General features: G+C 36.1%; 1 protein-coding gene across 1 annotated transcript; it reads left to right on the plus strand.

The window, feature by feature from the left end:
• The first annotated feature begins 6,562 nt into the window (after nt 1–6,562).
• LOC132561484 (meprin A subunit alpha-like) lies at nt 6,563–14,065 on the plus strand. The gene is made up of 9 exons (XM_060226193.1): nt 6,563–6,628; nt 10,080–10,155; nt 10,686–10,821; nt 11,723–11,901; nt 12,162–12,377; nt 12,642–12,671; nt 13,073–13,213; nt 13,474–13,718; nt 13,976–14,065. Exons 1-9 carry the CDS (start codon nt 6,563–6,565, stop codon nt 14,063–14,065), a joined length of 1,179 nt encoding a protein of 392 aa, XP_060082176.1.
• The last annotated feature ends 2,158 nt before the right edge of the window (nt 14,066–16,223 follow it).

Here is a 16,223-nt window from a genome sequence, read left to right on the forward strand (position 1 = left end):
TTTTATGTAAGCCTATAACTAATTATGCTTCAGACGATCACGTGATACTCATGCTCATTACTGTTCATTTGATCACTTGATACTCATGCTAATTACTGTTCAGTTGATCACTTGATACTCGTGCTAATTACTGTTCAGTTGATCACTTGATACTCATGCTAATTACTGTTCAGTAGATCACTTGATACTCATGCTAATTACTGTTCAGTTGATCACTTGATACTCATGCTAATTACTGTTCAGTTGATCACTTGATACTCATGCTAATTACTGTTCAGTTGATCACTTGATGCTATTTACTGTACAGTCGATCACGTGATACTCGTGCTAATTACTGTTCAGTTGATCACTTCATACACGCGCTTATTACTGTTCAGTTGATCACTTGATACTCATGCTAATTACTGTTCAGTCGGTCACTTGATACACGCGCTAATTACTGTTCAGTTGATCACTTGATACTCATGCTAATTACTGTTCAGTCAATCACCTGATACACACGCTAATTACTGTTCAGTCGATCACTTGATACACATGTTAATTGCTGTTCAGTCGATCACTTGATACACATGCTAATTACTGTTCAGTCGATCACTTGATACACAAGTTATTACTGTTCAGTTGATCACTTGATACTCATGCTAATTACTGTTCAGTCGGTCACTTGATACACGCGCTAATTACTGTTCAGTCAATCACTTGATACTCATGCTAATTACTGCTCAGTCGATCACCTGATACACACGCTAATTACTGTTCAGTCGATCACTTGATACACATGTTAATTGCTGTTCAGTCGATCACTTGATACACATGCTAATTACTGTCCAGTCGATCACGTGATACTCATGCTAATTACTGTTCAGTCAATCACTTGATACTCATGCTAATTACTGCTCAGTCGATCACTTGATACACACGCTAATTACTGTTCAGTCGATCACTTGATACACGTGCTAATTACTGCTCAGTCGATCACTTGATGCTATTTACTGTACAGTCGATTACGTGATACTCATGCTAATTACTGTTCAGTCAATCACTTGATACTCATGCTAATTACTGTTCAGTCGATCACTTGATACACGCGCTAATTACTGTTCAGTCGATATACTGATGGTTTGAGTGGCAATACTTCGATACACGTCGTATATATACTTCATGGCTTGGACGTGATACGACTAAGTACACAGAGAAAAACAATATTCTAATTATATCGAAAAAGAATGTGTACATTGGATTTTAACAATGTATGATCAACCTGATAGGCTGGATGTTGAGAATTTTGTGTGAGGTTTAAACACCGGGAAGGAAAAGGAAAGAAGCAGGAATTAAACGCTGTGAACACCTAGGTCAGACTTCAAAATACCACTGTCACTGAGACACCTCTATGAAGACCATTGCCAGACAAGAAGAAATCAAAGCAAACAGTTTTGAGATACTCCGTGTAACGAACCAGGAGCTAGCTACAAAAAGAAATATTCCTGATATCACTCTAGAAAAAGGCTGGTTTAGAATGGCGATCCTCCTGAAATAGCCTGAACGTGTTTATAAGCGAACCTCAGTCCCATTTCCACAAACCCATTCCCACAAACTCATTCCCACAAACCCATTCCCGCTCTAACAACGTAGCGTTAACAGTATCCATTTTAAGGTATCTACTCTTCAAACGAATGACCTTAGAACAGAACATCAAAACACAAATACACCAACAGGATCAATGTTTATAAATCAGGGTCATTGGGTACATTTGTGTTTACATAGTGGACACCTCCGAAACTGTAAAACGTAGTTGTGGTTTTGTGGTTTTGTGACGGAAGACAACAATCGTGATATCAATACGTGACCCTACTGATACAGAGTTCTACAAGTACAGTCCTATTACACATACCTTGCTTCATAACCTTATTCACATTTTGAATTACAATCATCATAACTATATCGTTTTTCTGTAAAAAAAAAAAAAAAAAAACTTCGAATCGAAAACATGAAGCTGACAAAAGCTGAATTTGTTTCTAATTAGGCATTTTCGTCTTGTCTTTTTAATAGTTATTTGTTCAAAGAATGTTCCGTGTACCTATAAATGAGCCCGGCTTAACATACTTGCCAGCTAACTATCAAAAGAAATGTACTTCATTTATTATTATTGCGAAATTTGTTTATCCACTTTGTAAATCACACAGGCGAAACAGTAGGTAAATTCACCTTGCTCTAATAAACTAGTAGCTATCTATTAATTCCCTGTGTGGATTATTGTTGAAAAAGAAAGTTATCATGAGGTCACCATTCTTCTTGGAAACTTTAAGCTCCCCTGAACAGATTATCATTAACAATACACCCCCAAGTCGATAATAGCCTTCCTTTGTGTTTATTGTCAAAACCAGAATTATCTTTGTAGTATTTCTTAACGTAAAGGTCAAATGTGAATATAGAAATGCTACAACTACCCATGACAAGGAAAGATAGAAGTTACAATATATCCATTTATTTCACAAGATTACAGACATTATAATATTGACATTGTTTGGCCGTATAAAAGTTAGGTAAGCCTGTTTGATACACAATTCCATTGAGACATAAGATCGTTTACTTATCAATCTCACTTTGCCCCAAACTGTGTCCTGCGTGGAGCCATCACTATGCCCGTTAATGATGGTACTCAACTTCATATCGTTATATTTTTCAGTCAAGTTAGAAGCGAAACAAAATCACTTAATATGTAATATTCTCTACTGGAGACCAAATAATGTCGATTTTTTTATACTAATATTTCGAAATTAGAGTGTTAATGCAAAAATACCAGAAATTAAGTGATGCGCATGCGCTGAGTATAACTCTGTGTGACCCGAGAGATGTATGTACAGCCATGTTATTTCGGCCATTCTTATCATTCTTAGTCACCCTGTCCTTATATAACTTGACATTGGTAGAACCGGGCGACGTACCCCGCTAACTGATGTTGTGTCTAGTGTTGCTGATAGCACGGTTTTTAGAGTACACAGAACTACCAATATATATATCCTTATGTAGACTCAACATACACTGCTACAATTCAAGTCAAGATCAATTTTGCAGTATACATGAAATAGTAATATGGCATTAATACATATTGTTCTAAATACAGTATGTGTAAACCCAAAAGGCTTTCACAAGAGCAAGCATGGCGATAAAACTAAGATATCCAGCATAGATTTAAAATGAATGAAATGATAATCTAGCTGATGTTGTGAGAACTTAAACACGTGTGTACAAAATAAACACAAGCTAATACAGGTCATAAACTTTTAATAATAACCTTCTAATCCAACTACCTTATTGATGTTTGATAACATTTTACAAAATCACAGGATGTTGCATCCATAGCAGTGACACAGACAAAACAGGCTATTCGGTGTCATTGGAGATCGGACATGTAAATTCATGTCTTACTTAAATGATAAGACGATGTTTTTATCTCATTTCACGAATATTGTAAATTGCATTTATAATGGAAGAGAATATTGGCACCATTAAAGCAGGTTATAAAAATATAAGAAAAAAACCAATAGACTACAATGATGCAATGTATTGCGTTTAAATACATGTTCATTCTGATACTGTTTGGGTGTGGTGTTTTCACATTTGTCATTGTATAAATATGCAGTACTGTTGTTTGACTATTGAACTTTCGGAAAAGAAAACAAAACACAATTCCACGTTTGCTTTGCCAGTTGTAATAGAGATTCTTTTTCCTTTTGGAATGTTTTTTCTCTGTTCTTTTCGGCTAGCCGATGGCTTTGTCGCTTCGTTTTACAATGAAGTTGGGTGAAAGAATTTAACAAGGCAAATCGAAAAAGCGGTGACATTACCCAAAGCAAAACACACACAGCAACAGGAAGTGGGGAGACAACATATATATAAATCAAAATGTAAATTCATCGATGTGTCAATTGAAGTTACATTATATCAAAAAAAAGGGAAAGAACCCACTGAATTGAGAGACACCAAAACACAAATAAACACAAAAGGAACTGTTACAAATGATAAAGACAGAACAATCAAAGAGACGTAATATCAGTCATCGAGAGAAAAACACAAAGACAAGTACTGAAGAATTACCAAATCTAAGGAAAACACACCGACAAGTATTGAAGAACTACAAAATTTAAGGAAACACACCGACAAGTACTGAAGAACTACCAAATCTAAGGAAAAACGCACCGACAAGTACTGAAGAATTACAAAATTTAAGGAAACACACCGACAAGTATTGAAGAACTACCAAAACTAAGGTAAAACACCGACAAGTACTGAAGAACTACCAAAACTAAGGTAAAACACCGACAAGTACTGAAGAACTACCAAATCTAAGGTAAAACACCGACAAGTTCTGAAGAGCTACCAAATCTAAGGAAGAACACCGACAAGTACAGAAGAGCTACCAAAACTAAGGGAAAACACACCGACAAGTACTGAAGAACTACCAAATCTAAGGAAAAACACACCGACAAGTCTAAGGTAAAACACCGACAAGTACTGAAGAACTACCAAAACTAAGGTAAAACACCGACAAGTACTGAAGAACTACCAAATCTAAGGTAAAACACCGACAAGTACTGAAGAACTACCAAAACTAAGGTAAAACACCGACAAGTACTGAAGAACTACCAAAACTAAGGTAAAACACCGACAAGTACTGAAGAACTACCAAATCTAAGGTAAAACACGCCGACAAGTACTGAAGAACTTCCAAATCCAAGGAAAAACGCACCGACAAGTACTGAAGAACTACAAAATTTAAGGAAACACACCGACAAGTATTGAAGAACTACCAAAACTAAGGTAAAACACCGACAAGTACTGAAGAACTACCAAAACTAAGGTAAAACACCGACAAGTACTGAAGAACTACCAAATCTAAGGTAAAACACCGACAAGTTCTGAAGAGCTACCAAAACTAAGGGAAAACACACCGACAAGTACTGAAGAACTACTAAATCTAAGGTAAAACATACCGACAAGTACTGAAGAACTACCAAATCTAAGGAGAAACACGCCGACAAGTATTGAAGAGGTACCAAATCCAAGGAAAAACACACCGACAAGTACTGAAGAGCTACCAAATCTAAGGAAGAACACCGACGAGTACTGAAGAACTACCAAACCTAAGGAGAAACACACCGACAAGTACAGAAGAGCTACCAAAACTAAGGAAAAACACACCGACAAGTACTGAAGAACTACCAAATCTAAGGAAAAACACACCGACAAGTACTGAAGAACTACCAAATCTAAGGAGAAACACGCCGACAAGTATTGAAGAGCTACCAAATCTAAGGAAACACACCGACAAGTACTGAAGAACTACCAAATCTAAGGAGAAACATACCGACAAGAACCGAAGAGTTACCAATTCTAAGGAGAAACACACCGACAAGTACTGAAGAACTACCAAAACTAAGGAGAAACACGCGACAAGTATAGAAGAGCTACCAAAACTAAGGAGAAACACACCGACAAGTACTGAAGAACTACCAAATCTAAGGAAAACACACCGACAAGTACTAAAGAGCTACCAATTTTAAGGAAACACACCGACAAGTACTGAAGAGCTACAAAAACTAAGAAGAAACACACCGACAAGTTCTGAAGAGCTATCAAAACTAAGGAAAAACACACCGAAAAGTACTGAAGAGCTATCAAAACTAAGGAGAAACACGCCGACAAGTATTGAAGAGGTACCAAATCTAAGGAAACACACCGACAAGTACTGAAGATCTACCAAATATAAGGAGAAACACACCATCAAGTACTGAAAAGCTACCAAACTTAAAGTTGTTAGAGCTTAGAATACAACAAAGTAAATATATTTTGATCGCTTGTTTTTTTCACGTGTATACAACTTTTTCCACCGATCTGGAGAACAGTAGAAGGACAGAACTGTCTTATCTCACATTCTTACTCTCTACAGTTCAATATAACACAGACATATTGTACTTAGTGGCACACTGCCGAACTGACCCAGAATTACAGACAAAAAATATAGTGTCATATATGACGACAGGACGACAGTCATATCGAGTCGGAATCGTGTGCAATGTATCATAAGTTTGAAGTGATATGTTAGTTTTTATTGAAAATGTCTATACAAGGCTCTGCAAGACTTGTCTTTCATATCACTTTCTTCAGATACCATCAGGATAACAACGGAACCATAGGACAGTTTACTGACAGGAAAACTGAGAACTCAAACATATTCAGCTAATTATATATTATGTCCCCATTGATCTAAAGTTAACTAAACTCGTCTGCAAGCATCATTATCAATACTGATATACTTGAAAAGATTTATCGGCCGTCTACGTTGTGTCGCCAAACATTTTACGCGTGAAAACAAAAGGTCATGACAACGGATGATAAGCGTTTCAATTAACGTGATAACCTGGATTCCTATTGGACTGATGGACGTATACGAGTTTCTTCAGATAGGGCAAGGGCGTACCGTACCACGTGTCTCAAGTTTTAAAAGTGCCGGTGTCTTTGACTAGGTGCCCAGATCTCCTGAAGTCACCACACACTAACCATGGACATCCGACTTATCCTCATCCTGGCTCTAACCTCATGCTGCCTTGCCGTTCCTCAGAGACAGGTCAGAAATTATATTCTTGTCTTGTATTTAAATAGGCTTAAATAGTTCACTTTGTATATACATATACATTGTATAATATAGCCGCACTTCCATATGCAATTCTCGACGAAAAGATATATCTCACATCTCTAACTGGATTTTTCTCAGTTACTTCCAAGGCTTTAAACTTTAGCATCATTTTCACATTTTTATACCTGATGTTGCTATACTCTATCCAAATCTAAACTTGTGTTACCTGGTGCTTTTCAATTATGTGTCTTTTTTGAAACATCAGTATATCATATTTTTATACTAAGATAAAATTTTACCTCTTTACCGATAATCGTATACAGCTTTCAGACTACTACATGCGACTTTCTATAAGGGTAGACTCATAAACTTTGAAATATGTTGTTGCTGCTGCAAACAGTTTTTAGTTTTAGATAATTTTACCTCAAATAGCACCACAAAAGACTGAACTGTCACCGTGTTACGTTAATTTCACATATAAGCTACACATCTCTGTGTATGTTAAGTAGATGCAGTGACTGTAACTGAATTAAACGGTAATCTTGCTGTTTGATGAAAACCTTTCCCAAAAGAGACATGTCTCTATGACGATGCCAATTAAGACTTTAAAAAGATTATTTATAATGAGAGCATCAAACAATACTTCAAATGGATGATGAATCCTATCTCGTCTTTCTACTTCAACATTTAGTGAGTTACTTTCCTTGCGTTGCCAAGGTACATTACGATGTTAATAGCTTGGATGACCTGTAAATACCAATGGTGTCATGAAACCTTAAGCGTTTGTTTCTTATGACCCAGTGAACAGTCATGATACCTTAAGCGTTTGTTTCTTTAGACCTAGAGAATAGAGGCCAGATTGATAAGTATACAGCATTATGACCTAGGGTACTCTAACTCGGGTCGCATAATCAATTTCATTATCAATGCTGAATACAAATCACGATGAAATGGCACGTGTAGTATTGGAAAGAGCAATTCATAAAGGAAAGAGGAACACAAAAGTAAAGTTCAGTCTCTAACTGTAGTGTTTAAGTACACAAAAGTACACTCTCTGAAGAACACAGAATTACAGGCTCAGCCTCTAGCTATTATGTTGAAGAACTCAAAAACACCTGCTGAATCTCTGTTTGGATGAACGCTTCCATAAGTACCAGTATTATTCAAGATATGCTATCATGTGTTCATGATACAGTTCTTTGATGCCGTTGTCAAGACATGCGCAACCTTCGAAAAGTCAATTTCGAATAATGCTTTCAAATGCTTTACATATTGCAATTTAAACAGTTAACTACTCTATGAAACTGTTAACTACTCTAACAAACTGTTAACTACTCTAACAAACTGTTAACTACTCTAACAAACTGTTAACTACTCTAACAAACTGTTAACTACACTAACAAACTGTTAACTACACTAACAAACTGTTAACTACTCTAACAAACTGTTAACTACTCTAACAAACTGTTAACTACTCTAACAAACTGTTAACTACTCTAACAAACTGTTAACTACTCTAACAAACTGTTAACTACTCTAACAAACTGTTAACTACACTATGAAACTGTTAACTACACTAAATAACTAAAAAAAGTAAAAACAAAGCGAAAAAATCTCAGGAATATCGCTTTTCTTTCAGTAAGTAATTGATATCGTTGTAGATAAGCCTGGTACGATTCTCAATATGCCAGTAAGTCCTGTCACCAAGTTCGCTTGAGTTACTCCCTAGTTAGAATGGCATGCATGCCCTAGACACCGTGACTGTCTGACATATCACTTGCCCTACTCAATACCTCACTCCGCGACAAGATAACATATCGGTGACCTTCAAAGTCGGCTCACTATTTTATTAGATTCTCACGAGTCAAAAGGACTTTCTTATCTGCAATACATCTCTTGGTAGTTTTTACTGATAAATAGTAGGAAATCATCAATGATAATGATAATCGTTTGTCTTTTGTGTCGTAATATAGAAGACTTTCAGCACTGGCATAAATATCCATGCAACTTGATTCAATACGCAAAAATATTGGAGGAAATCGGGAAGGATTGACGCCGAACACAATTCTTGACACAATATGTTTCATCGTCTATTCTGTTTGTATATTGCTTTCTTCGTGGTATTTCTCTGGTTTCCTTGATTTCTATTTGATAATTGAAATATTCGCTTATTTGTTTGAGAAGCATTTCGGTAATTCTGTGATTGTACCTGTAAAGACGGATTGTTTGGTTGTATGGATACACCGGTATGTCAAGCACTAGGTCACACCACTAACTGTGTCACGCTCAAGACACAGGTACGAAAAAATCGGTTTGTCATTGAAGTTTTTCAGAGGTGATTTTCAAGGTTGTGCATGTACTTTTATATTTGGTATCCTTAGCGATTACAGTTTTAAGGCTACAATCACGTCGATGTGTTACTTTCACTGTAGAAATAATGCATTGGATTTAGATGGCTTAGATAACACAGGCGGCAATGAATGTACCTCTCACAAACTAGTTTCCCCTCTGGCAAAAATACATAGCAAATTCAAAACTTTTCAATGACATGTCAAAAGTGCAATACATAAATCTATACGAGATGGCAATAAAATTTATCATAAAGTTGTATCTCATATCTATTTATAACAACGAGTACCCGACCTGTCGTATTAGTTCTCCTGTCACTGAATTGGAACACTTCTATTATCTATATCCCTTATCAGACTCTACCGACACTTAAATCGGGTACACTGATGATACATTTGCAAAGCTATCCACTTAGGTCCACGAACAAAGTAACCTAGAAGATAGGTGCCCCGGTAATACTGACCTACTCAAACTTTATATACACAAACGCGCCAAGCATTGTCAGCTTGAAAATATCAATACAGTCTTTCACTATATTACTTGAATGAAAGTGTGGAATGAATTCACAAATGAATCTTATGACAATAATAATGACGCCAGCACACGTGTCATAATGATATCATTTTCATTTCAACAAAGATTTTAAGCGCTATGTAATATAACAGTATTTTATCCTGAGTACCAATAACCTTACCATGATTCCGGATATCCTAAGATTGCTGACTGGGCAGAATATTTTATCTCAGCGTAGGCTTTGATCACTTAAGGAGTCTCTATCCCTGGGCGGCGTCTATTTCGCTTCTGCTAAATCGGTCAACTGCAATGCCTAACTCCATGAACAGTGCTTTGAATTGTTATCTATTTTTTCTTGCCTCAATTGTACCAAAGAATGGGTCCCATATCTGTATAGCAGATTATCCTAATAGAGAGTAGTATGGCTTTGCTTTGTCGTCACAGATTCGTGTATCTTTCATGAATACCGCGGTGACATATCTTGCCATTGTTTCCCTTCCCAATGTCAAAAGTTGACATTATGCATTGAACAACACGACGATAGAATTAATGAAAAATGTCTTTTTTTAATGTTTTACAGAAACGAAACATCCTCACAGACAAGAGTAGATTATGGCCTTTCGGTGTCGTACCAGTCGTATTCGACAAAAGCATTGGTAAGAATATCTGACAAAGAATAAACCACAAAACAAACACAATCAACAATAAAGATACAAAATGGGCTTAACTCAATTCAAATTCAAGTAACTTGATATATCACAGCGGCGAAGGTAAGGGTGAAGACCATCAAACTGGCCCATGATGATTTATCAGTCTACATTCCTTCAAATCCTCTCATCAATTTATGAATTTGAACTACGATTTCTCAACTACAATTGTCAAGTTTTCTATACGATACTCTATTACGATATGTCATTATACTTATTAATAATGATAAATAATAAAAATGAGGAAGCTGTTGTACTGTTGTCACTGTCTGATTTAGAGATACTAGCTACAGCTAACCAAGTGCTATATAGAGAGGACTAGTGTAATTTGTAATCGAAAATGAAGTTTGCTGTCAAAGCTGAGTAAGTTTGGTATGAAATACCTCAAAACATTCTCCGGGGAGATAATTCCATTGGCAAATGACTATAATATCTCTTTCACGATTTGTTCTATTTCAATGTTCACCAATATGTTTTAGATGGGTTTACATTGGAGAAAATCCTAGCATCCATGCAGGAGATCCAGATGAGTACATTCAGTGGCACCAGAGCTTGTCTGTCTTTCGTGCCGAGAAAGAATGAGGACAACTACGCCCTCTTCACAGTCGTTCCTGGGTAATTACTTATATCTTTCAGCATTTGGGATGAGCTCAACTCGAGGGCGAAGATTCCTGATTTGTCTCAATTTCTAACATAAAAAAATGAACTTTTTTATTCTCTTACTGTACTGGTCTTCTTGTAAACATGATGTTGTCAGTCATGTAATTAAATAGTCGAAATGACGTCATGCAATTGCTATGACTGGAAAATCAAGTCGTTTGGGGAAGAGAAACACATATCCAATACAAATTGTGCTGCACACTGAAAGATACTCAAATATTAGACACATTCGTGGAAAATATATCATTATATCTGAAGACGCTTTTAAAATTAAGCGCTTTCATTTCCAAGTGTCACCTTATCAATAATGATATATTGGGTGGTCGGATGGCGCAATGGAACACACTCGCCTTCTAGCTAGATGTCCGCTGTTCGATTCCCGACAAGGACGTGGAAAGGTTAGGGGTCACCTACCCGACCATGTGGGTTTTCGCTGGGTACTCTGGTTTCCTCTAACAGTCAGACCCCTACGCGCTCCCATCCGGGCCAAAAAGAGTGATTAATATAAGCTGGCAAAACTTGTTTCGCAATTGTTGTGAAGTGAATAAAAGTGCATGACAATGATATCTGCAATTCATCAAAGACGCGATATTGACATGGGATATTATAATTATGACACTGGAAATTTTAAGTAAAACTATTTCGTTTCAGATTAAATGGGGTCTTTTTAAGAAATAGTTGTCCTTCTCCTTCCTTAGGAAGTAAAGTATGTGAACCCTGTTAAGATGAACGGCTATGTTTTACAGCTTATTGTATTTTTCTTCTATATCCACTATGAGAACATGTGCTCCCAATTAAATAACGCAACCAGTTTGTTTACATTGCTCCTATAGTCAAGTAAAATACTATTTTATAGTGTGTATGGTGACGGACAACCAGGCATGTCAGGTGGTGCCCAGACCATCCATCTCTACCCCAACATGGCCAAGGCCGACATCATGCAGGTCCTTGTCTACACTCTTGGATTCTACAATGAATTCCGCCGTCCTGACCGCGATAACTACGTAACCGTCAACATGGACAACATCGATGAGAGTACGTTCGTCTAATGTTTTTAAAGGGATATTTATTTTATTGTGTAATTAGCAAGTTTAAAACCTTAAATGTCACAATCATTTGTGTTTCTTTCTTTCACCATCTAGCATATATTTCCTATTTTGCCATAAGTAATCAAATGCTGCCGTCTTGATTAAATTTTTTTTCCTTCTGTCTTTTTAATATACGTACACGTGTATATTGTATTATTTCCGTAACAACAATACTATACGAGCGCTCTGTTTGTTTCTATATTATAGAAGATCAAAAATTCTTCACCGTCGGAAACGCCACGACATTTTTCAACTACCCATTCGACTTTGAGTCCATCACATTCTTTTACCCTTACGCATATGCTAAGGACCCCTCTAAGCCAACTATTCAGGCTAGATACGAAAGCCAGGTGTTCCCATGGAAGGTCAGTCTTAGCAACTACGACGTCAGCAACCTCCAGAGGATTTACGAATGTGGAACCGGTAAGACTTCAACAAGAGACACCTCTCACTCTAATCCATCCAATGTCACTTCTGTGTGTGAATAACAATTGGTTTGATGTTTGTTGTGCATTGAATGCTTGACAAGATGATTTGAGTAATATAAAAAAAGAATATGACGTATTTGTTTTTCCTTTGATTTCAATGTTTAAACATGCGTGTCTTCCATGTGTGTAATGAGACAGAACATTTGAAAGCTTGGGTAACATTTTACACAAAGTATAATCATCTTGTTCCTTTTTTCAGATACCAGCAATAGACTCGACCTTCTGTCAGGTAAGGAACCTTCATTTGATGCAAAGTTCATCTGATTTACCTAAACAAAGACTGAAAGTCGTTTTAATATCTGAATCTTTAGTCTCGTTTCTGAAACCAGATTCCATTTTCTGGTCGTCAGTTTAACTGACTATTGTCAGATTAATATATACTTTATAGAATAATTTTTGAAAAGGACATTTCACGATGGTAGTCTCAAAACTTTTGGTCTGTCTACAGACGATTTGACTATAACTTGTCAAAGCTTCTAAATTTGGAAGTTTCGAAGAAATCTTTTGAAACTGAAATATTACTTTTAATAAATTCGATGTAACATGGTAATTTTACATAAACATATGTGTAAATGTATGAAGGTAAAATAATCTGAAGGGAATAATGAAATATCGTCAAAACTCGTTTAGGTATGATCTCAAAATGTACCTTCGAGTTCAACTTCTGTGAATGGGAACAAGACACTACTGATGACTTCGACCTTGAAAGACATATGGGACCATCCTCCAGTGGTGATACCGGACCACAGGCCGACTTCAGCAGCGGAATTGGTCAGTAACATATTCCATATCATACTTACCCTAATCACCTTAAATGATTCCGTTACTGATAGTGTTGGGATACACGGTGATTTTGCTTACTCACTTTACGTAGAAGCATTTATAATTTCTTAACCGCCATGTACAGTCTATGCTATAAATTGTGTGATTAGACCATAATCTTTTCTTACCTACTCGGATGTACGCACATTTGTTACGATGTAAAAAATAGATGTTTCTTTATATTTATTTGGCAATACATACATCTGCAGGTTACTACGCTCTGGCTAGCGCCAGGAACAACCATAACTCCGCCACCAGATTGATCAGTCCTGAGCTCCCAGCAGGAGATTACTGCATGCGATTCCATTACTACATGTACGGAAGTGACACCAGGAAGGCCAGATTAGTGCGCAGAATGTCTGGAAATGATGAAGTTTTGGCTGAAATCGAAGGAAACCAAGGAAATCTGTGGCACAGATACAGCGAAAGCATTTCTAGTCCTGATAGTTTTAAGGTGAGCATATTTCAGTCGTGCTTAATTATTTTATTTTCGAAATGATTGAGTTAAAACACTTATAAATTTATTATGACTACATTTTGACATTAATTTCTTACTACATACCTGTTCTGCTAAAACACTCTAGAGTGATGTATTAGTTTATAACAGTACATTTAGAATATAGAACTATTTTCTGATATAATTGTGATTTTAATCTGGTGTTAGATAATTCTGTTAATATTTTTGTTTTCTATTTTACTTCTACTTTCTAGTTCGTCCTCGAAGCTATGACTGGCGGAAGTGACCTTGGAGATATCGCCATTGATGACGTGTACATCTTGAGGGGACAATGTCTTGTATAACTCAAACATTATCATTTTTCCAATTACCTTTTTCATAGTATACATTGTAATGAAGTTATTCAACATAAGTCATTCACTTTCACCTAGTTGAATTTGAGTGGAAACATTAATACACAAGTATTTTCTAAAAATATTCTCTATATCTTTATATTTCATTTTTAAATTTCTTATAGGAGTGTTCTTTCGTGTCTTTACCTGTCCTCGTCCAGCCGTTCTGCCGGTTACATAGGTCTTTTTAATGATAACCGCCACATATATAGGTGTATATTGTGAAACCATCGTGTTTGTCTCGTTAGTTCCCGAATAAAGTGTATGGTCACAATATTTTTGTTCTAGTTTTTACTCCTGCAACATTATGTATTAATACTGTTGTGCTACCAATAGTCCTATATCGTTGACTGTCAGGAGTTACTCCCCCTATGTATTGTACCCATAATTCCGGATCCGCCATCTTTGAATATATTGTTGTTGTGAGAACACGTGTCTGTCGCTCTCTGGGCCATGTCCAAACCGCTAAACAACCCCAAGGCTTTGCAACTCCATTTCTTGGAATATGCAGGAAAGTAGCGACATGTCAACACAATATCAACTTAAACTCTAAATCGATGAAAGGAAGGCAAAATATAAGTAAATGAAAGATTTACTTGCAGGGAGATTCTTAAAAAGTACAAGGAGATTAAAATCTAGATGATCAGGAAAGAAAAACATATTTCTACTTTATTAATCATAAAAAAAGAAACACGTTACCAAATGAAACTGAGTTTTATAACGACAAAACAATCAGGCAGATAATTAAACATCTGACTGAATATTGCACCCTAAGGAAATAGAATATTCTCTGTGAGATTATATATAGTAGGGAAAATAGAATTTTATTGTTTTCTACAACCTGCATGATAAACATCCGCAAGTTGACATTCTGCCTTAATGTTTAGATGACAGATTTGAGTTGAGAGTTTTCAGATGTGTCTATAATCTAATCATATACTTTTGTATAAAACTATTTAAGAACTGAAAAACTTTATGTTGAGATTTATGGGGTATAAAATGGACCTTAAGACCAATTGTATATAAACTGTTTCTAATTCGAGGTTCATAGGGCTTCAAAGGGACATGTATCAAGGCCCATTTGTGATTGATACCCCATAAACCTCAACATATCGTTATTCCATCTTTATATTTTCTCGTAAGCTCTTTACATTACGGGAATTGTGCAAGTCTATCACGGAACTTGTCTAAAGATGCAATGCATGTACATCTTCCCACTTCTACTTAACAATTTTATATTTTAACTTTCTGAAATTAAAACTTATTGATAAAATGGAATTCATTTCGAATAGATACCACCAGTTTCACAAAATGAATAAAGATTAAGATTAACCTCATGTTCGACAGAGCAAGAGACGGTAACGAGATTTCAGTCCCTAGAAGGACACAACAAAGACGGATAGATCCTTTGTACCTTGAAAACGTAAGGAGCAGTTGCAAAAACGTTAAAACTGATAGAAATCCAGTCATAGATTAGTTTTTGGAGACAAGTTTTAGGATGACAACTTGAAAAATAATTGGAAAATAACCTCTGATTATCTTGTTGGATTTATTGTGTCCAAGTTCAGTGAAGATATTAATATTGACTTTCCTACCTGGTATCTCGATTAGTACCATGCTCCATTTAAAAGTAGTAGAATTCGGAGACAGTTAAAGTAATTTCAACTATAATAATGAAAAACATTGCGTCGTAATATTTTGTTCAATAGATGACAAGAAGACAACCTCTTAGTCACCAACACAATGCCAAAAAATAGTATATTTCGTTAGGCAATATACAAATAGTGTGGTGTTCTTATCATTATTCTGGTTAAAATCAAACTTTCTAAACATTTATTCCCCTCAGGGATATCTGTACAAAATGTTTGTTTAAGTGACATTTTGTCATCAATGTTGAGTCCGGAAGACTGTTTCGCTTTACGTGTCTGTAATTAATGTAAATCCTGATACAGCAGACTACTGATATACCCGTATAGGGATTAGTGTAACAACAAATTATCGGTGACAAATTATTTATCTTCGGCACAATCGACCAACAAAAGACGTAACAACAGCGTACACATCAAATTTTGTGGTGTATTTGTATTGTAATACTTATTTAAGGAGGTAA

This window comes from Ylistrum balloti, unplaced genomic scaffold (genome assembly GCF_031769215.1).
Source record: "Ylistrum balloti isolate Yb309-2 unplaced genomic scaffold, AGI_CSIRO_Ybal_v1 Utg371212, whole genome shotgun sequence".
Lineage (NCBI taxonomy): Eukaryota > Metazoa > Mollusca > Bivalvia > Pectinida > Pectinidae > Ylistrum > Ylistrum balloti.

Excerpts from the sequence above, each read along its gene's own strand:
- LOC132561484 (XM_060226193.1), top strand. The coding sequence starts at position 6,563 with ATGGACATCCGACTTATCCTCATCCTGGCTCTAACCTCATGCTGCCTT. Across the intron at positions 6,629-10,079 it reads TTGCCGTTCCTCAGAGACAG|AAACGAAACATCCTCACAGA; the intron begins GTCAGAAATTAT and ends AATGTTTTACAG. Across the intron at positions 12,378-12,641 it reads GATTTACGAATGTGGAACCG|ATACCAGCAATAGACTCGAC; the intron begins GTAAGACTTCAA and ends TCCTTTTTTCAG.